General features: G+C 39.4%; 1 protein-coding gene across 1 annotated transcript in view; it reads right to left on the bottom strand.

Annotated features, from left to right (window-relative positions):
* Positions 1–293: 293 nt before the first annotated feature.
* Positions 294–23,287, bottom strand: part of KAT6A (lysine acetyltransferase 6A) — a 44,498-nt gene continuing 21,504 nt past the window's right edge. The window contains exons 8-18 of the mRNA XM_083811483.1: positions 22,463–22,776; positions 21,108–21,226; positions 18,408–18,523; positions 17,096–17,237; positions 16,364–16,525; positions 15,944–16,037; positions 14,231–14,462; positions 12,912–13,122; positions 11,188–11,877; positions 10,074–10,392; positions 294–5,449 (exon numbers count right to left, since the gene is read on the bottom strand). Of these exons, the coding sequence (XP_083667609.1) occupies positions 2,862–5,449; positions 10,074–10,392; positions 11,188–11,877; positions 12,912–13,122; positions 14,231–14,462; positions 15,944–16,037; positions 16,364–16,525; positions 17,096–17,237; positions 18,408–18,523; positions 21,108–21,226; positions 22,463–22,776 (4,987 nt within the window). The 3' untranslated portion in view covers positions 294–2,861. The remainder of the gene's footprint in view (positions 5,450–10,073; positions 10,393–11,187; positions 11,878–12,911; positions 13,123–14,230; positions 14,463–15,943; positions 16,038–16,363; positions 16,526–17,095; positions 17,238–18,407; positions 18,524–21,107; positions 21,227–22,462; positions 22,777–23,287) is intronic.

Raw genomic sequence — 23,287 nt, 5'->3', positions numbered from 1 at the left:
CACGGCCGTTCCGCGAGCGGCGGCGGCAGCGAAGCCGTCTCGCGCTGCAGGTGTTCCCCGCGGAGAGCGAGGTCGAGCTGCAGAAGCTTTCCGAGGTTTTCCCGTTACCGGTACCTGATCGCTCTTCCGAGGGGAAGCCGATCACCGAAACCGTAACCTCAGCCGCCGCACGCCCCCGATCCAAGCACCGCCCCGCTCTCCGGGACCAAAAGGTGAGCAGGGAATCGTGCCCAGCGGCTGGTAACAGAGGTCAGCGCTCCCGTGGAAGAAAAAACCCACATGCACAACAGACATCCAAAATGGCTCAACATAATTTATTTTTTTATGTTAAAATGTACAGAGTTCTTTTGAAAGTACTTGCTAGAAAGGGGAAAAAAAAGTGATATTACATACAAGTAGAGGAAGGGAGACCGTCCAGCCAGGAGCGTATGACATGGAGAATTACAAAGGCATCTAGGCACCCCCTTCCCCTTAGCTTACAAGTCACCATGAACAAAGTACAAAGAGGTTACAAAACAGGAAAAGCAAATATAAACAGACAGGAATAGACTCAGCTTCATTTGTACATGCGGCTTTTAGAGGCATCTGGAGCTCCTATTCACACACTCTAGAGATCTCTTTAAAGAGAATTTTTATCTTTCTTAAAATAGTTTTTAATATTCTACAACAAAGATAAAAAATTTTAAAGATGGAATGAAATGAAAAAGCTCTTATTTTAAAAGGCATCAAAGTCACTAACAGTGAGTTTTTTTTTTTAATTTCTTTTAGAAGATTACCCAAGTTATCTTGCTAAAAATACATATTTTATTTTATTTTTAAACAGAAGTGAAAAATGGTAGGTACCAATATTACTGCGTTGGATAATTTCTTTTTATATATAGAAAAGAACATTTTTTCTACAATAGTTCTACAGTCACAAAGGCTTGTGGAAAAGGGAGCTGCCCAATTGATTTAAAAAACAAAAATAAAACATAAAACCAAAATAAAATTAAAAAAAAGAAATACAAAACCAAACCAAACATAACAGCAAACAAACTCACGGCCCTCGTTTCAACAGCTTCTCCTCCTGCCGCAGACCCGCGCCTGCCCCACTACCCCCCAGCAGTCAGGAAGCAGCGACACAGCTGAAGATCTAGGAAGGAGAGGGCAGCACAGTGCGCTTTCTACATGGGATATTTGGAACTGGAATAGTATATACAGAGAAATGGGGTCCTACACAGCCTTGTACATGCTCAAAACTAAACAGAAATAAAAAGTGGAAGTCCTTTGAATTCTGCCTTTTATGGTTAGCAGTTATTGGAGGAAAAGTCCATTTTAGTGCATCTGAAGAAACCCAACTTTTAGATTCTTTTGGTTTTAAAACAAAAGAAATTAGTCTTGATAACGTGTCTGTATTTCTACTTCATATACAATTAAAAAACAACAAAACTCTACCTTAAAGGGTATCCCTTTTTGTATTGGGTGACATGCCAGCAAGTGCTGTCTCTATCACGGAGCAGTGTAGCCAGAAAAGAATGCAAATTGGATTATGCAGTAATAAACAGCAAAATCCTGCCACCTGCATCCTACTGTGGTGTTTGGGCTGTTTCACTCCTGCAGAACAGGCGATCCCCCTCATTTCCCACACTAGATCAGAAGTGTGGCTATTCTGATGAAATGGCCTCAAACATAGCAGAAGAATCAGGGAAGTGTTCGATGTCACCAACTCCCCCCAAGAGCGGCACATTCAGCTACTTCCTACACCACACCAGGAATGGAACAGCGACAAGGACACCACAGGGTTCTCATCAAGCCACCTAAAACATACACTTTATCTTCCAAGATTACATAAGAATAAAGGTTAAAAGGCAGACCACTGGAAACAGCTGCTTTTGAGCTCAGCCTACTCAAAGGCTCAGAACCAAGACCCTCAGCATTTCCAAGTACATACTAAAGCAGAGTTTGGGATCTGAGTTATGGCTGACATGCAGTTCACCTGAAGAGCCTGCAACCGTTTTTTGTCCTAGCAGCCCAATAACCATGCTATCCTCCGCATGACTGCACGAGGGTTATTAACAGCTCTCTCTCGAGATGCTCCCAGTAGTTCAGTGACAGAACGTTTGTGCAGGCGCACACGCGCATGTCTGGGTGGTGAACGGGATCTGTTTGAAGTTACATTATATTTTCAGAATGAAACATACAATTTCAATGAACTCATCTACAAAAACACCAGTGTGAATAGTTTGTTTACATGTAAATCCAAATTTTACTGAAGGGAAAGGAGTCAGGGAAAGTTAAAGATTAAAATTTTTTCCTGACTTGCAGAAATGAAGAGCTTCATTTATCCTGTGTCCCTTTCCACGTCTCCCAGTAAGTGCCTCCTGCTAGAAGTAGAAAACTTTAAGTGGGGTTTGGAGGGAAACGCTGTTACTCTTTGAGATGTCAGACATTTTACATTACTGCAGCACTAAAAACTGCATACAGAGGGGCACAAGAAAGGGAGAAGGACATACATTTGAAAAAAAAATTTAGAAAGATGATTTCACTGTTACACATATTCTGTCCACATGGTCAGCAAAGTAAGGCTCTCTTTAAATTATGAAAAGATTTTGTGCATGTTTTCCCTCTAAAAAACATCTGTAAATGATTTTAGCTGTAAAATGTTTCAGGATTGTGAAGAAAACACTACCCCCCAGAACAAAAACAAAAAGCAACAACAAAAAAACCACCAGGCTTCCTAAAAATAAAATAAACCAAAGAAAATCCCTCTAAATCTACAGCAATATTTTAACTGGAAAAAGGTCCATTTTCTCTGGTTCGTCAGTATAAAAGGTTCCTTTATTTATATATATTTAAGTTTTTAGGATGCAAGTTCGTCTTGCTCATCTTCTCATGTACGGTCCATTGAGAGACTGCTTGGGCACCCCTGCAGCATTCATGTAGCTGTGATGGGAGGGGCCAGTGTACATCATGTTCCCATGAGGATTTGGCTGCATAGGCTGCTGGGTATAGGCCTGGCTCCCCATCATTCCCATCTGCATCTGCATAGGATACTGTGCTGTCTGGTTCATGTAGGCAGGGTTACTGTGGTAACTGCTGTTCATCATGGGCTGCGTCATTCTGTAGCTGTTCATGGCATTCAGGGTGTTCATATTCATGGAGTTAACGTTGTACGGGGTGGTTGGCATCAGGTTGACCCCCATGTTCATACCCCGCTGAACAGCCAATGTACGAGGGCCGGCCTGCATGGCGACCGCGGGTGGGCTGCGGCCATAGAGCTGCTGCTGGTGTGCAGTTGCAGAGGGCAGCGGTGCTGATTTAGAGCGGATGGAAATGTGCCCCTTGACCGGCATTTGCCCCTGCAACCTCTGCGTATGTGGAATGCCAATATTGGTAGCAGACATATTACACTGAAGCAGAGGTGACGTGAGGTTCATGGTGGTAGACGCCAAGTTTGGTGGGGGTGTCATGGTGGCTTGTGCTTGTGGTGTGCCTGCTAATGGATGAGAGGGAGCGAGCTGAGCCAGTCCTGTGTTGGACAGCGAAACACTGGTTGCATAGGAAGTCACAGCAGGAGAATGGCTATAAGGCATGGCATGAGGGTCCATAATGGTGTTCGTCAGCTGCTGCAACTTGGCTAAACTGAATGTGGCTGACGGTTGTGAATAGCTCCCAGCCCCAAAATCCCCTGGAATCCTCTCATAGATACTTATGTTACCAGTGCTTCCTGATTCAGGTATTTCCATGATCATAGGCGCTGGGGTGAAGCTGTTGTTCATGCTGCACTGAGACAGCGGAGGTTGCTGCTGGGGTGGAGGTGGGGGCTGTGGCTGCTGTGACTGAGGCTGCTGCTGTTGTGGCTGCGATGCTGGTTGCTGGTTACTTGGAGGCCTTTCTACGACACAGCTCTGAGGTGACTTGATATTGCAGTTTGCTGCAGGCTGGACAGTGCTTTGCTGCATCATGCTGCAACTGCTGCCAATGTTTGCCATTTGCTGAGTGACAACACAACTATTCTGAGTGAGGCTGCTAGAAGAGGACAGTCCCCCATAGGAACAACTGCTCTGGGAAGAGTTATTTCCACAAATGCTGCCTCCCATAGTAGAGTCATAGCTGCTCGGGTTTTCATAATTTTCTGTAGTGCTCTCAATGCTGCCAAGGTCACTGAAGCCACTATCCACCACCTGCTGAGAGTGGTCCGATACTGAAGGCACATCCATCATGGGGCTGGTCTCCATGTTCTGCATAGAGGGTGCGGACAGGGATCCTTGTTCAGGGCTTATCTGGGTGTAGCTGCTCTCCAGAGCAGGCACATTTGGGCTGCTGACAGAACGTACAGACTGGCTGGGGTGGGACTGAACAGAGGATATTGGACTGTTGTGTTCTGAGGCCTGGCAATCTTCAACCATTGATATCTGAGGATCCTCCTCAGTCTGGGTATAACTCTGCAGAGTCTGACAAGCTGCAAGAGTTTCTTCACAGTCCTGGTAAGCTACATCATGCTCATTGCTTTCCTCCTGTGTCAAGGACTGGACTGCTTGAACAGTTTCAAGATCTAGTTCGCTATGAGGAATCTCTTCCTCTTCCTTTAATTCAATTAATCCTTCTTTGTTACTTTGCTCTTCTTCGTGATCATCCTCAGACCCAGGGACATGCTCTGAGCCCACTGATGTTTCATTGGAAGCCTGCTCTTCCTCAGAATCTGCCTCTGCTTCATCTTTTCCTTTTGCATCTTCTCTACTGCTTTGTATGTCTGCTTCTAAAAAACATTCCTGCACATCAGGCTCCTCCTTCACCCCTTCTCTGGCAGGCTGTTCTTCCAATTCTTTTTTCTTCACAGACTCTAGATGACCATCATCTTCATCATCAGCATCATGGTCTTCATTTTGATTTGTCACGACTGCAATTTCATCTTCTTCTTCATGGTCATGCTCAGGTTCATCTAGTTCTTGCTGCTCTTCTTCTGATTGCCTTTGCTCTTCTAATACCCGCGGCTTCTCCTCTACCTCCTCTTCTATCTCAGGCTCTTTAACTTCTGGCACTGGACTGCTGCTGCTGTCCACAGGAGAAACTGCTCTTACTTCACTGCTGGCTGTATCTTCCTCTTCTCCCTCTCCTACCTCTTCTGGTTCCATATTCACATCTTCCTCTTTCCTTTCCTCAGTAAGAGGTAGCTCTTCTTTCTGCTCGACACCTTCCTCTTCGTCTGACATCTTGGGCTTACGCCCTGGTTTTGAATTACCTACCTCTGCATCAGCTCCCTCACCCTGAACTGACGATGGCACTTTTTCCCGGTTCAGTTTAAAACCTGGTTTTCGACCAGGTCTTTTCTTCCAGTGGATTGGTTTTCGGCTTTTGCCTTTTGGCCATCCCTTCTTCTTTTTCATGGGTGTAGAAGTATCTGGTTCAAGTGAACAATCCTTTGCTTCACATTTTCTCAGCATAGATAATGGTTTCAAAGTTGGGGTACCTGAAAACACAAATGGAAAGACACTGTTCAAACATTTTGTTTTACCCGAGCATTCACGGAAGCTTTCCTAAGCATTCCATTATGTTTATCAACTTCATATGTCAATAATAGCTTAGTGATTTATTGTGAAGGGAACAAGAAGGATCAAAGTCTACTCATTAGCAGTCACACAGAACATTACATTTTCAAAGAACACCAGTGCTTTCAAGATTTTGCATGGTTAAAGCTCTGAACCTTCTATATATAAATCAAATGAAGCACTAGTCTATATAATAAAATCCTGGAAAGACTCACCACCCGTTAAAGATTTTATTTATACAATATGCTTACAAATGAAAATGTTCCAGTGTAGCACTGGATGTTACAATAACATTGTATATCCATTTAGATCTGTATTTTGTGCATCTGCTGATTCTGAACTTTCTGAAGAAAGTATTTCCGCTTTGCCATGGCTCATGTTTTTGAATGTCAATAGAAATATACAGGTGACTGAATTTGCCTGGATTTTTTTTTTTTTGTATCCTGACAAAACAATCAAGGAAGCTGAATTTCTCTCTCATTTGACTTTAATTTGAAGAAGCAATTTCTGCATTTCAGTGGCTTTCCAAATATGAAAATAGGTTCATGGCCTATACTGCCAGAAACAAACGCTGACATCATCTACTGAGAACTTACTGAATACTGTAAGGCCTTCCCTGAAGCAATTCTGTTTTCAACCTGTCAGTCAGGATAGCCAGTGACATTTCACACAACTGCTGATAAACAACTGCATTGACACTAGTTGATATTCATGCTTTATCATCCAGATTTCTGTCTTCAGACACTGGATTTTCTTAATCTGCTTTTGTGTTAGTTTTTCTTTTATATGCTGGGCAGATAATTCCTCTTAACACACAATAGTCCTCACATAAGTAAATATAAGTAATAATATTTTGCCTCTGTTTATAATCCAAGGTGACAGAATTATTTGAATGTCATTAGAGAAAATTTGTTTCAGTGCCTTAATCAGCTCATGACTATTCTTTGAAGTTTTTCAGTTCATCAATACTCTTATCAAGTGCAAATAACTTAGTAAAGACAGCCGTAGTAGTTTCACCAAAGCTAAATAAAGAGATGACAGAAAATCTCTGCTCCACTTGAGGTTTCCCTTGTTCATATATTTAACGATTATATAAATCTCTTCGACTGATTTAGAAAACCATGCTCACCTAATTACTGGCAAGACCTTCAAATACTCTGAGACTATCCCAGTGAAATGCCCTTCAGTTCATTTACCAAATCCCCTCTTTTCCTGTCAGCTGCTACTTTTTTTTTTTTTTAATATTTGCACAAAAATAGCAGTAAAGACAAACAAGATCCACAACAATCTCCCCTGCATCCTACTGATAAAAAACAACCTTAACTACTCCCTGCTTGCAGTTTATTTGATATGTACTACCTTGATTTTGTAACATTTCAGCTTAAGCAAATGGTTTTGTCACATATCTCACAAAACACTAGTGGGTAACATCAATTATCCTTATTAACTGAGCTGTAGGCTCGTAAAATATATCATGTTCTCTGACAAAATACATTTTTCACATTCCACTGTTCATTTGTATTGAGCAAATAACCATTCCTGGACTTTCTACTGAGTCATAAGCCATGCATCCTACTATTTAAATCAGGATGAATGTCACGCTGACAGGCCTGTAATTATCCTTGTCATCCCACTATAGGGATGCAAGATAGTTTTCCTCCCAAATTCACAGCAGACTTATTTACATTTCTGCCCTTCCATCCATCTTAAAAGCTGATTCATAGAATCACAGAATACCCTGAGTTGGAAGGGTCCCAACAAGGATCATCAAGTCCAACTCACTTCCGTACTATACATTCCATGCTATACATTCCCCAGGAAGAGCTGCTGTATATCCACAGTTATGCAAAGAATTCAACAAAAGCAAAACTAAATAATGTATTCTTAGCAGTCCACAAATGCTTCTTAAGAACTGATCATAGGTCAACTGAGTTATTCTTGCCCTTAGTTCAACTTTGTGAATTGAATTTGAACAGTGTTCTGTGTCTTCAGAAGCTACTCAACCCTCTTACAAACAACTTCATCCACAGTAAGTCACTTAAAAAAAAGCCTTAAAGGGTTTATTCATTTTCTATTGAAATGTTATTTATTTGAAGTTAGAAATCCATCAAAAACTACATGCAACTAATTCTGTCAGGCATTTATTCTGAATACCCCTGACCAGAAACATCCTGGAAAAATTTTGAGTATTAAAAATTAACTTAAAATAAATACTGATTTCAAAATTCAACAACTCCTTTAAGTCATCCATAAAACATATTTGGAGTGTGAATAAAGGAAAGAAAGGATCTACCACAGACAGCATATATTTAGGCAGGAAGAAGAAAATGCTACTTTTACGGTATTTGTTAAAGCATTGAGACTTAGGGTCTTTAAAAAAATAAATTAACCTGCTTAAAAAACAAAAACCAAAAAACTATTTCTCTTCCCCTTCCTTTACACTTCCTACCTACTACGTAAGATTAGCTTTTACTATCTCTTAGCTAAAGATCCTGTGCTTTCACCTGTACTGTCACGGATTTAATATCTTAAAGAATAAATAAAAATCTTATGATGGTAGGCTCCCCTTAGAGTAATGTAATATTAAATGTGTCTGGCTCTGGTCTCCTCCATACAAGAAAGATACGAAGGCACCGGAAAGAGTCCAGCAAAAGGCCACTGAGATGGCTAAGAGACTAGAGCATCTCTCCTGTAAGGAAAGGCTGAGAGAGCTGGGACTGGAGAAGGCTCAGAAAGATCTTAACAATCCGCGCAAATACCTGAAGATGGGCATAAAGAAGATGGTGGCACGCTTTTCAGTGGTGCCCAGCGGCAGGAGAAGAGGCAACAGGCATAAACTGAAACATAGAAAGTTCCCTCTGAACATCAGGAAACACTTCAGGTTGCCCAGAGGTTGAGGAGTCTGCCTCCTTGGAGATACTCAAAAGCCATCTGGACACGATCCATGGCAACCATGTCCTGAGCAAGGGAGTTGGACCAGAGGACCTCCAGAGGTCCCTTCCGACCTGAAGGGACTGTGATTCTGTGTTTTTTACCACACGCAGTTGACACCGTCTTTACAAAAGAATATGGGTTTAATAACCACTCAAGATTTCTGCATGGTTTTTGAGGATACTGAAATACATACATACATGCTCTTTCTGTTGCACTTAGTTAAAAGTCAGTGTGCAGGTAAGCTTGAACAGATCCTTACAGTATTCACATTCACAGTAAAGCTCTCGTGGAAGCAGGGAAAGCAAAATAATACAGCCCAACCTGTCAAAGAGCTCCCTCTTCTCCCAAGTCGTACAACACTGTTAGAATATACAGAGAGTTTTTTTTGTTTCCTACACCACAGAATACCTGTCTTCCAGAATGCCAAACCCATATTAAATACCAGCCTCAAGTCACTACACCACACGACCCATTCTCACCGTAGCCCTGACAGCAATCAGAACCAATTCAAACTCTAATCAGACACCAAATTTAATAGATTGCAACGTTACCTTAGAGGGAAATCATAAAACACCTTCCATGCACTGACTCAGCTAGACATTAAGTTAGTATCTAACCCAAAACACCCTTAGCTAGTAAGAATATTAAAAAAAAAAAAGTTACAATCCGGTTTCTGTAGTGAAGGAAAAACCGCAGTGAATCTAAGCTTCTTATAAACATTCCTAACTCATAATCATATGATTAAAATATTCTAAATCTGATTAAAATATTCTAAATCTCAACCAAGTATAAATGACTTTTATACTTTCTTTTGCAATGTCAGAGGGCTGTGCCACGCCAACTCCACCCGGTGTAATGCTTTATCCAAAATGTCCAGTAGTAAGCCTTTTGTACTTCTTGATTATTATCCCTACGTAATAAAATGTTTAGATAACTGAAAATACATTGTATTTTCTCTAAGATCCCTTCAGCTTTACTAAGTATATGCGAAGACAACTGTATCAAAGGCATAAAAACCCCAACAGATACTGCATTTCAGGAGCAGCAATACCCTAAATCAGCGTGCTTATTACATTATTACCTCTGAGGTACTAACAAATTTGCAGAAGTTCAGAAACAAAGCATCAGAAGTGACACCAGGAAACAGTAAGCACTAAATTGAAAACAGGATGGTAAGAAAGTAAAGCATTTTACAAACTAGGTGAGCAAGAAATTTATCACTGTGGTACATAGTGTGTGTAAGTCATAAAAGTGGCTTTCCAAATATCATTCTTTATTCAAATATCACTCTTGATATGAAAAGCTGTGAGGCAGGACATGTAATGTGATGAAGAACAGGATCTCAAAAGGAACAATTATTTCCTCTGTTATGGAAAACTGAGGACTCTAATTAATTTTTATTTTATTGCTGTAAGCAGCTCTGCTGCACAGGTTTTTCCACAACCGCAGACACCAGTTCCACTGGAAAGGATGAACTGAAAATGCCCTGTGATCAGGTCAGTGCTTAAAGTTAAGGCACCATATTTTCATAACACTTGGGAATGTTTCAGGCTGGTATGACTAGTAACTTATGCTTAAAAAAAACTTTCAAAAGTTTACCACCAAACATACCATTAGTGTCATCGGATTCCTCCTCATCTTTGGACTTTCTCTTAGAAGAGGGTCTGTTCCTGAGGGTGTCTTGTGGGGCTAAGTGCCGAAAGTATCCACTGGGCAAGAGTTCATTCTCCTCCTCTTCTTCCTCCTCTTCTTCCTCTTCCTCCTCCTCAATCTCAAATGTAGGCTCTAACCGGGGCATTGGTCGTTCAGAGTCTGAATCCTCAAATGGTTCATCCAGCACTTCTGTGGTCTCTGAGATTGTTTCAGTGACAACACTGCTGTTGTGGTGCTTACGCTTGCGTACCCTTCTTTTCCGATGAAGAATTGGCTTCTGAAAATGGAAGGCAGAAGAAAAGACATTTTTATCATGTATAGTAGAAACAGGACGCTAAAAAAACAGAAAACATGGACAGCAGAGTTCAGTCTAAGTAGGACCAGGGATTCTTTTTAGAATTCAAATTTCAAACTTCACTTGGAAATACAGGCCAGCATCTGCCTCCAGTTAGACAGATATCAAATACAATGCAAGACCACAGACTTCCATGCAGATTGCTAGATGGACATCTGTGTAATGCTACAAGCCATTTAAATAGCTGAAGATAACCTTAACAGATGAGAGTTCAGAGTCACTAAAGCATAGATGTGAATAGTTTAGAATAATCTGCAAAGACGATATAGAAAATAACTTTTTAGTGCAGCATCCCATGAAGACAGGATTTTCTTGGTCATGTTGACAGTATTCACATCTCCATGGTAAATGATTCCAAAGACTCTATGCTGTGATTTTAGCTGTTTAGATAGCATTTGTGTTTTGAAAGCTTCTATTAAAAGTAGGATTTTATCTTTTTTTACTTGGTGTAACTGAATAAAACTTTAACAGCCAAGTTGGAAAACATCAAAACCACAAGTCAGAAATCTGGGAAAAAAACCTACCTCTGATGCAAAAAGACCACACCACTAGCAATAAGGTAGCACAAAGTACTCTACAGAGACCTGGAACACTGAACAGGCGTTACTCGTACATTTAATACATAGCTCATGAATTGCACTGACCCTTAAAACAGTACCAACATATTGACAAAATAGGCTGCATAACAGAGACAACAAGAAGAAATAAAGCGCACACCTTTCGTTTTAAAGTCGGCTTGGTGAGAACAGGTGGAGAGCTTGATCGGGGACTCACGGGGTCATCATCATCATCTTCACTACTCTCACTGAAACATCTCGGAAGTGCCCTATCACTATCGCTGTAGCGGCGGGGTAATCTTTCACAGTCCTCTGGGAACCTACACTTCAGTGGCTCCATGTTTTTCAACTGTCCTCTCCATCTTTCCATACCTTCGCTGTACCGCCGACGAGGAATTGCAGATTTTTCACTTTTGCCATACTGCACCTGGGAAACTGCAGATTTTTCTTCATCTTCAGCATACCGACTTCTTGGGGCTGGAGACTTCTCCTCACATTCACCACATCTTCCCTGCAAAGCTGTTGACTTCTCCTCACATTCACTGCACCGGCCTCGTGAGGCTGCTGATTTCTCCTCACATTCACTGCACCGCTCACCAGGAATGTCTGTCTTGTCCTCAGTGGGCAATATTGGTTCCTTCTCACAAAAGGTCTCTCGAAGTTTTTTGCCCTTGCGATTCCATCGACCTCTTCGTGACGGCTGACTGTTTGCAGGAAGACTGTCCAGGGGAAAAACATGCTTGTTTGGCCGTGCAGAACTGACTGGAGCAACAATGTCTGGCTTTTTTTCATTCTTTGTAGGTGAATAAGGCTCTTGCTCTTTCTTCTCCCATGACACAGATTTTACCATCTAACATAAATAAAAATAAATAGATTTCATACTTCCTATTTAATCATGCACATCTATCCTGAAACTGATTCAGCAAAAGCTTTTGAGCAAGAATTCAGAAAACTTTAACAAGGGTGACTTTTCAGAATCTGAGAATAGCAAATGAATAAATGAATTGACTTTTATGATGATGTAATATTGCTCACTGCAATTCCTTTCCCTACCAGTTGACAATGTACCCCAGATTAGCTTCCTGACAACTGACTTCAGTAGGCAGCAGCCATCCAGTGGCCTGCTGGAATGCAAGCATAACCTTGCCACATTCAAACGCAGTATTTATCTCACAATTATCTTGAAAATTACATGAAGTGTTTTTGAATTACATGAAGTGTTTTTTCCTATAAAAATGCACAATGAGTTTCATGCAAATGTAGTAATGGCCTATAATCTCTCTCTGAAATGGTACTCTAGTCAGTGTTCATCACCTGATGCGAGAGTGCAACCCTTCCAGGTTAGCAGCCTAGATTTCAGAAAGTTTCACTGCTCTGTGGGCAGTGATTTACGATAAAGTTATTGGTGATTTTGCAAAACAACACAGGAAAATATGTTGGTGAAAAATGTTGAAGATTTTGTTTGTTCATTTTTATTTATGCAATTTCTCACTTATAGAAGTGCTGGGTGCCTTCAAACCTAATGCCTGTTCAGTAATTTGATGAGAGTCCAGGTTGCTTGAGAGTAGGAAGGGGATTGTTTTGTTATTTTTTATTTTTTGAAACCACCATGACTTCCACACACTGAAAAATGCATTAAGTGTGCTCTTCAATAATTTCAAAAAGACTTTAACCTTTCTACAGGCTATGCCTCAGTGATACTACTATTTTTTAGTATCTAATCTGAAACTACAAAGATACATAATCTAATTACAACTGCAATGTTTTTTATTATTATTATTATGCAAAATGCCCATGCTTGCCATTTGAAATTTTGTTAGTACTGCCTGCAAAAGCACAGAATACAAACTATATGCTGCATAGAAGTAACCAATTCACTCTTACGCTGGCCTCTGAATCTTTTTCTTTCTGATGTTGTTGCTCTTCATTTTCCCCATCCTCAGTCTCTTCTTCTTCATCCTCAGAGACAACTGAGTTGGAAACTATAACAGGTGTCCAACGCAGACATTCCGCATCCACATCTATAGGTCTCACATTAGTTCTAAGCTTTGCCATATGTTCTTGGATAAGTTTCTCCCGACGAATGATCACAAATCTGAACAGGAATAATACTCTGATCAACAACAGGCTACTTACTATACATGTCGTCATGTGACATACAAAAGAAAGAGAAATCTGTGTACTCTCAATCATCGTAATCTCAATTTGAGTAACTTCAGAGAGATCAGGAAATTCACTAAAAATCTACAATCTGCAAATATGCAATGCCTTCAGACTAGAGAAAGCATCTTAAAACTGAGAAAATGTTAAAATTCTTTCCATTTCTTGTTAATGGTGAAGCCATTATCCTTACGTGGGTATTACACTTACACTTTTATTATCTGTTAAACAGTCAGGGGTTAAGCCATTTGGCAAAAAGGCAATATAAGGCAAAAGATGCTCAGTGATAACAAAAAGGCTGCTTTAAAAAGTTATGTTCCCACTGCCAGACTGGATTTTATTCAGCTGTTTGGGAGTAATATCACTAATTATTATTATTTTTTAAATCAAATTAGAAAGCACACTGTGAAATGAGGATATAAAAGTGTTCTAAAGTAAGTTTAACACAAACTAAGAATACAATCCTACTCCCAAAACAGCAACTGTCTGAATTAAGAACAATTCCCTGTATTTCACTTGACTCGTACACTCAGCTGGCCAAACCTCTGTTCTATATCCATACACCTCATTTCTCCCATTGATCTATCCCATTGTCTGAGCAAGTTAATTGCATCTTGGACGTGCAGAGAAAAGGAGAAAACAACTGTCTGCTCAGTGTCAGGAAAAAGGACCAAAAAGGGAAAAAGGATGTTCCCCTTCCCTCTAGAGATCCTCCTGCTCTATCCTGTGAGGTTGTTAGACTGATTATGCAGAGGGACCTCAAGATAACATGGTCAAGAGACCAGCTTGCTTTCTCTCACAGCTGCAAGTTACTTGGACGTTTCACAGCTGCACTGCTACGTGGCTGCTAATCTCATGCAGCTTTGGCACTGAACAATTCTTGCACTGCATGAGAACATCACAGATCTCAACAGTCAATATTTGGTCACATTACTTCTAAATAAAATCAAGGTTATTGGATGTGACTTGCCTCCAAACATCACTGAAGTTCATTCAAATACACCTGAGTTTGTCTGGAAATAAAACAGGACTACTGTACTCACTGATCACTACGGAAGTCAAGCATTCGCAGGTGATGCAGAGTGGAAGTGATATCTTGAGGGCAGATTCCAGTCAGTTTACTCAATTTCTTGATGCTTAATTGCTTGTCATGTTGGTGATAAAGGCACTCCAATATTACACTTTTCCAATAAGCCATATATGAGAGCCGTCCCAGATCTGACAGGGGCTTCTCTGGTGATCCTGCTTGACCTTCACGCTTTGAAAGCAGATAGCCTAAAGAAGCACAAGAAAAAGAACGTTCAAAAAATTGGCATACATAGCTTCTGCATCCTGATACTCCAAATTCTACAAGGGCAAGAAAGTAGCTGAATGCTTCTTATGAGATACATATTACACTTTTGAAGGATTCACTGAGTGATCAGCGCCACTTTGGAGGCGTTCAAATTTCTGTTAAACAATGATATAGTATGAGGTTTCTAAACTACATTGTTTTTCAACATTGGCTATGGGCAACACCACAAGATGGCAGCAGTTGACTACCTAGAAACTAACCTAGGACTGTAGTACAGATACAGCGTGAGGTCTGCTGAATCTTTGAAATTACAACTCTGCCAGTTAAGCCATTAATATATCTATCAGTGAGTGTCACTTTGGGCTTTGAAGAAATACATGATTTGAAAGCAAATAACTTCAGCAGTTGCGATTAGCTTAACTTGTGACAACTGCCTCAGATCAGCTACTTTGTACAATAGAATTCAATAATTTTAAACAAAATTAAAATGGCAATTGTCATTTTAAAGAAGATAGAAGGAAAACATTTTAACCTTTTAAAACTAATAAAGCAAATAATTTACTTAAAAATTCTCTATTGAGAAATTTCAGGGCCATACTAGAGAGTACCAAGCTCTAACCGTAGAAAAACCTCAATTAAAGACTGTGATACGCTGCACAGGTTCAATAAAGACAGAGAGGTTATATCTCCCCAGTATAACAAAGAAGAAAAAAAAAACAAAAAACCATCAGCTGACAAAGGTGTCTTCTCACTGCTGCTCTACCATAGCCCAAATCTGTTAGTTTCTCAAGATACATCACTGAGTTCCATTATTTCATCAATATTTTCAGCAGAACATCTTATCTACACAGGATATTTACTATTCTAAAACTATTCTAGTATAATTATTCCAGTAGAGTTTCTCCTTAGGACATTAACACCAAAATTAGCACGTCCACAGGAAAGGCTATCTATATATCAGCATAGTAAGTGTGGTATAGTAACAGTGGCAAGTTTCCTAGTGAACTTACTGAAATCCACATGAAACTGAGAACTGTTAGAGTATTCACAGCCTAAAACCATCTGTTTTTGTTGCTCTCAAAGCTAAATTAAAACCTAACTATGACTACCTTTTGCTTAAGACACATTCGCTTAATCAAGCCACTGAAAGTTTGACACACCATGTGGTTTTAGAGTTGGCTTTCTTTATAAATAACTACATGCACAAGATTAGCTTCTGCAAAAACCCTATACTGACAAATGCCTATAGTTGCTTACACCTGAATTAGAGGAAAATTCATCTACTTGTTTTCAGAATTTAAGGTTTCCAACAAAAAAGATTAAGTAGTCAAGTTCAGATTACTGTGAACATCAGCATCCTTTTTCTGAGACTTCTTTTTTTATTTTTAAAAGATATCCTCTTTGATTACTAAGTCTTTCTTTAAAATATGAAAAGGAGAAAAAAAGTGAAGAAGTTTCTTACTGAAGTCAATTAGGAACCTGCCGTAGCCCTTACGCTGGTATTGTGGAAGAATCATTATACAGGAAACATTGTATTTCTGTTGGCAGTGTTTTTCCTGTTGGGAAAAAAAAAAAGCAGCACATTTTAAAAGTAGAAAACTTCTGACCAGCCAGAAATAGAAGTTGTTCTGTACAACTCCATAATTACTTATTATCAAAAACTGAGATATAAAGCCACAGGTTTTTTTTTTTTTTTTTTAGGAAAAACATACTTGAGCAACAGAAAGACTTTAGAGGAGAGAAAAATATTAAAACTCTATTACCATCATTTCAGCTTGCATATTATATTACATAAAATGCAAAGGCCTAAATTACAGTTAAAGACTCTGAAGCAACATTTCTCACCACAGCAATTCCAAGTCTGAAGCACTCAAATACTTGCCTTAGAAAAGTAACCAACAAGGTGACAGCCCTTCACATCGTTCTGTGTCAGCACGTAGAAAAGAAATGGCTCCACGTCATAATAAAGAGTCTTATGGTCCAGGAAGAGTTTGGCTAATAAGCACAAATTCTGGCAGTAGATAGTGCTGACATTGCCATCAACCTTACAAAAACGAGGAGAAGTTATATCACTCTATATTCTATCATAGAAGAAAATGCTTCATCTGGGTATCCCTCAATATTTGACATATCTAACACAACAGGAAGGCTTCAATGCCACAGGCAGTCTCCCAAATGATTTAAAATTTCACAGCATAAAGGCCGTGGCTGAGTCCCTGTTACATTTATTAGAATCATAGAATATCCTGAGTTGGAAGGGACCCATAGCAATCATCAAGTCCAACTCCTGGCACTGCACAGGTCTACCCAAAATTTTAGACCATGTGACTAAGTGCACAGTCCAATCGCTTCTTAAATGAACTTAGAAGTTAAAATTAATTTTCCTAAAATGAGTAAGGTTTTTTTTTTTTAAACACAGCAAGCCTTCTCACATATTTATTGTATGAATAATCTATATATGATACCAGCACCCACTGTTTGCTTGTACTGCTTCACTCTTTGCGAGTGAATACTTGAAGAATGAAGATTTTTAGGGCTACAGAACACTCACACTACTGTATGCTGAAGACCCTGTCTTAGAGATAACAGTGAGTGGCTTCATATCTTAACTTACCTCGAAGACTGAAATATTGTTTTTTCTGTAAATTTCATTGGCTGGAGGATGAAACCAGCCACACTTTTTCATATGCTGCTGGAGAATAGTTCTGCTTTTCATATACTTTAGACAGAATTCACAAAGGTATAACTTGGGTAGCCTGTAAGCAAAGGTGAAGAAATCCAAGATTGAAGATACAGACTTTTACATGAAATTCCTCACTCCTGCAGATAAAGAACTTGATGAAAACAAAACCAGTATATAGTGAACCTATGTATGTGCTAATAAGGACAAAAAACCTCAGCATGCTTAAAGTTACAGCATTTACTTATTCTGTAATGAATACGTATTTAAAAAAAAGAAATCCCCATGAGAAATCTGTCAACACCATCACAAAGCCATTTTATATACTACATTGACACGGACAATTTAAATATGAGTATCTTGTCCTGCTGTGATTTAATTCCATTTGCATACACTAACTTGGGCAGGGATGCTATTTCTCAATTACATTTAATACACTTAGCAGGACTAGAATAATTCTTGATAACGGACCATATGCTCTGTGATAGAAATGGTATAACAACAAGTTTTATTTCATTTTCTCTCTCTAGCTATGGCTTTTGGAAGTTATTCCTCATTCTGAATCAAGTTAATGTCTGAAGAGTTTACAGTTTAGACAGTTTGCAAAGTTGTTAAGAAAGAGAACATCAGAACAACTAATTGAGTATCACAGGAGAATACTTCAGATGCTAAAATGTAAAACGTTAAACATTTATGATTTAATGTGTTGAACTCCGTACAGCATAAAAATAATACATCAAAAGTCATTCTTATTAAATTTCTACGTATTTTTCTCTTTCAAGCTCTATATAGCATACAGCCCTTTCTAATAAGGTCATTTAAAATACAGTTAACAAATCTGCTGAGGGAATATGGTGTTATTTTATATCATGATGATGCCATGTGTCAAGAACTACTGCAGTCAGGATACTCTTATCACTTACAGCCCAATATCAGATCATTTAGCTGAGGCTGCTCTCTCTTCAGCATAACATGTCAGTTCTTTGGGAACCTACGTAATCTTACGTTTCCGTGGCCATTCTAATGCTCACAGCATATACAGCATATTACAGAGAGTTTATCGCCTTTCTGACTCAGCCTAAAAAAAACTTCAGATGTCTACTGACTACCATGAAAAGTATCTGGATTACATGTACTTTGCTTCTGTCCTACATTCACATACAATCATCTTAAGATTTCCACACGTGCTGGAATACAGCTTTCCCATAAACACTGAAGCAGAACAAAAAAGGATGTTCAGTCGTACCTTGAGTATTCCTGGGGATATGGGGAGGAGTACCAGGTCTGGATTTCATACTTGCCAAATTCGATGACAGAGGGGCATCGGACTTGCGGATCAGGAGGCCCAGTCACCCCAACTTTCTATGCAAGAAAAAAAGATATTTCCGTGAATTTCCAACTGAAAGACTTGTAAGCTGAAATAAATTAAAGTGTTTCCATCTACCCAGTCCATCCTACTTTATCTGAACTCAAAGAGAAGTAAGAAGATGCAGAAGCCAGCAATCACATACCAAGCAAACGTGATTCACAAAAATGAAGTAGCGAGTATTGTTATAAATATTCCACTACCTTTCACACTGTTGCATGTCGTACTCTTTACATACAAATGAGTAGACAGCAAAATTTAATATAATTTAATATAATTTTCTTTCAGTCCATTTGTTATTTCTTTCTTTGTTATTTCAGTAGCCAAGTACAGAAACACGGATTATTCCTGATGCTAGGATCTAGAATATACAAATGTCTACTAATAGAACAGTGTCTTCCCAGCACTAAGACTATTTGTACTGTGAACACAGTACCTACCAAAGTAAAAATTCAGTGCACAGCTACCTCCTTACCATCACAAGTGCATAACACTCTCTATTCTCACTCAGAAGATAAACAGTATTTCAGCAGTCAGCCAAATAAGGGCTTAGAACTTACTACCTGTATACGATCCTGAGTCCAACCAATTTATTTCCACCCCCTTCAGTCCCCTTCAGTTTATGGATTCGTTCTTTAGGCTTTTCCATTCATCTTGGGCTACCTTCTAAGAAGGAAACTACATAAGGGAGCCAATTTATCTTACTTCAGCTTAAAACCCTGCTATAATAATAACAAATCCCTAGTATTTATCAGAAAGAAATATGACAATGCTATTAAATAAACAATCTGAGGTGCTAAAAGCTTTTGTTACAAGGTGAGGATTCCATGCAGAAAGGAAAACACGATCTGTGCAGTTTTGGTAACTAGTATAAGGTTTCATACAACACTTGTTGGCCAGACAAATTACTAAGGAGCAGTTTATGAAGGCAACTCTTGTTGCAATCTACGGCTAAGCACTTCCTTCACTGTGTTCTCAAAGGAATCAATATTATCACTTGCTACAACAGGTCAATAATAAACACAATTATCATGGGCATCCTGACAAGTCTCAAGGAAAACAGTTATATGCACCTGCACCCATAAGACCTGCCCCTGTGTCTTCTTTTAAGCAAGAAAACCCTCCTCCAAATGAATGCCCAACGCAAAGGCAGGCACAGAGCACACATCTAGCTCCCGTATCGCTGCTCACACACCACAGTCCCTACAAGAAGGCATTCAATAGCAGACTACTGCTTCAGCCTCTACGCTAGCAGCTTTCTCCCTGAACATTCAGTAAGCAGTATCTTTTCCTCGGCTCACTTGAAAGCCTTTGACACATCACCAAACACTTCCATTCTCTTGGGTGAGGCAGTTAGCTCAGAGATACAGGTGCACACTTCCTGTATCACTGCATCACAACTCTGGGTAATGCTTTCCTCACCAAAACCAACCAACTAGCCACCTTAAATGTAAGGTATTTCAACTATAATAAGTATTTTCCCCACATAGGGCAAAAAAAAATCTCTTCAAAATAGGCTCTTTTAAGCAGGTGTTTGGAGATGAATATTTTGTCTGTTGTGGATGTATGCCCATAGACCATTTCAGATCTTCAGTGTTTTTCTAAACGATGGTCACAAGCCATAGTCAGGTATGCGATTTGCTCAGTAATGCACATGCTGAGTGTTGCATTTTTTTCCTTTTGTTTTTTTTTCTTGTTTTTTTTTTTTTTCTTAAATCAATCCTGTAACCAAGTTTGAAATAAGTAGTGTTATACAGTACTGTTGTATTTGCACCTCAAAAAAAAAGTTAACTGCTCTCCATCTTAGTCTGCTTTATCCCACAGATGGCAGAGTTCAGTCTTACCAGAACTCATTGTTCCGTAACTCTTCAGGTACAGAGACTATACTTAGTAATTGGAATCAAATCAACCTTTGACAGCGTTGTATGTAAACAAGCAGAAGTCAAATATCTACAGAAAGTTAAAAGGACAGTTATACTTAGGGAAGCACTGTTCAAGGAAGTCACCTCATAAATTCAGTTGACCTCTCTGGCTTGAAAAGGAGTAAATCATAAAACCATTCAAGTTACTGAAAAGTACGCACATACACAGTATGTAATACACACGGATAATGGATATATTATACACATTACACAGATATGTGAACATACACACACAAAGCAATGCCTCATCCCTTTTCATAAATAGCGATATTATCTAGAAAAAAATGTTTTAATTACCCAGAGGCCCTATATGACCCATGCAAACAGCCCCCGTATTTTATTGTTTTTAACAGTCCATACATTTTACCAGCTACTTAACAGCTATGTTCTAACATAATTAAAGCCACAGCCCTCAAGGCTTTTCAGATGCTCACCTCAGCCCCTTACACTCTTATGTCCACTTTTATATTATTCTTCAGCTCTCTTGAGAGCAGTTCCCCTCTACTCTCAACCAGAAGAACAGAGCACATTAGCTTCTGTAACAGACTGACTCATCTGGAGTCTACTTTTTTTTAAAAAACAAACAAACAAACAAACAAACAAAAAAAACTTTTACAGGTTTGGTACTTTCTGCCAAACACTGAATATTTAACTTTACCTGCAGTGCTTGCTCCTGAATATCTCTAAACAACTCCATATCTTTTTCAGTTAAGACATCCTGGCTCCCAAAAAAGCGCTCTTCATTTTCTTGTTTTCCATCCCAGCCATCCTGATTGTCTGTAATTGAGAGAGAAAACTGTCATCACCTACATTTACACAGAGGTACATACTTTTTAGTACAGCAGGAAACAACATGTAGCAAAATGACTGAATACAGCTGAGTTTTTCTGATGCAATTTTCTGCTCAGATTGGGACCAAAAAGGAGGAACCATGTCTGGATTTCTGACCACATAAGAAGTAATGTCAGATATTTGACTCAAATGCAGCATTTAGGTATTCATTGTTACAAATGCCATCAGGACACTACTGTAAGATCTTTTTGGGTAAACGGCTTACCACTGTGCCTGTTTTCACAAAAGGACTACTAAACTATTTCAACCCTGTAGTTGCCACAATCAAAACCAAAACACTTCCATTCATAACCGAAGGAATACTCCCTTCCATACACACACCCCCAAAAAAATAACAACAAAAAAAACGAACAGCACCACCAAAAACGAACAAAAAACCTAACCCCACAAGATTCTTCACCTCACCCTCAAGCCAGTAAGAGGCTTTTTTTTTTTTTTTTTTTTAAATGCTTCCAGCACCAGCCAGGCTAATGCAATTACCTATTCTAAAGCTTCAACCCTTGTATTTGATTGTGGAATATTATCCACTGCTTACTTAGGAACAACACAAGTTATGAAAATACACAAGACTTTAAAGATCTGAACACAAAGATTAAATTAAGGTGCAGTCATGGATGACCATCTTAAACTAAAAAAGAAAACAAAGCAGAACTGTGTTCAAGACAAGGGATGCTCCCCAGCAGGTAGGTGAGAAGCACAGCATGAAGCAGGCTCTTCTGTGGCTGAGAAAGAAAGAAATTTTTGCTAGCCTCTACCACAGATAGGAAACTCATGAATCTTTCTTATCTATTTCCCATTTCATACTTCTACCTTGTTGTTCTTATTCTCATTAACCACTCCCTAAGTTACTTCTTTCGAACATGACATTATTTTGCACATTTCTTCGTGTTATCTGCCAGCCCCTCATTACCAAAGGGCATTATACCTCACAGTCATTGTTTGGTCCCTCATCACATCCTGTCATTACATATAAAGAGGCAAAGATCTCTCTTTTCCAACTGCTATTCTACCATGATGCACTAAAGATAACTGCATTTGAGTGTTAGCTTTTCAGCTCGAAGTTTCCAGCACCTAAAAAATTCTAGTCACTTCAATGTCCTGGCCCTTGAACATTTTGTTGGAGTACAGGATACTTACATTGGCAGGGTGAAAAATCTTTACCTGTGGGCCACTCTGAAGTGCTAGATTTCCTGGTACCCTTTTTCCTGATCCTATACTGCTGAGAATAGTCCACCACTTCCCCTCGAGCTTTTCGTCCGTCAGGGGAGGGAGTGAAGAATTTAGTAAGGCCATCTATAAGCCCTTTGGTTTTCTTATTAAACTTCAAGGTGGTGCTGCCATCTCTGCAGAAGTCCAAGATATCTGTCTGCTCCAGGTATCCCCCTTCTGATGACGCTGACTGGCTGGACAGAGTTATCTTACGCTTCCGACCCCGACCAGGGCCAGTTCGAACTTTGCTGAACGGGCCCTTTGATCTAAAGAATGAGAAGGGGAAAGATATGGTCAGAAGATTGGTTTAAGTGGTTTGTTTTAGGCTGCAGAGCAGATTAGCATCTTGTATATTTATGAATCACACAGAAGCTAAAGGTGAACTGAAAAATGTAATAACAATAAAGGAGTAGTCAAGAGCCTGTGTACCCTAGAGGAGCCATTATTCTAAACATCTCAGTAGCACTGCACTACGTTTCTCCACATTGAACATTATGTGCAATTAACTTGAGTATAAATTACAGATTTCTGCTGAATTTAATAAAAAAGTTATAAAAAACAGTAGCCAGAACAAATACACTGCATGGAAAGTTTCAATTTATGTAGCTGCTAAACATTTACACATGTCAATAGGAAATTGTCAAAAGAACTACGCTGAAAGCTAATGCATACGGGACATGCATGATTGCTAAGAATCATGCTGAGCATCTCAGTAAAAACAGTGTTATCCCCTTCCAGCCGCTGTCCTTCAGGCTGGAAGTTGCAAAACTCTCAAGA

Source organism: Anser anser (assembly GCF_964211835.1).
Source record: "Anser anser genome assembly, chromosome: 26".
In the NCBI taxonomy this organism is placed as follows: domain Eukaryota; kingdom Metazoa; phylum Chordata; class Aves; order Anseriformes; family Anatidae; genus Anser; species Anser anser.
This window is presented reverse-complemented; position numbering and strand designations above follow the sequence as displayed.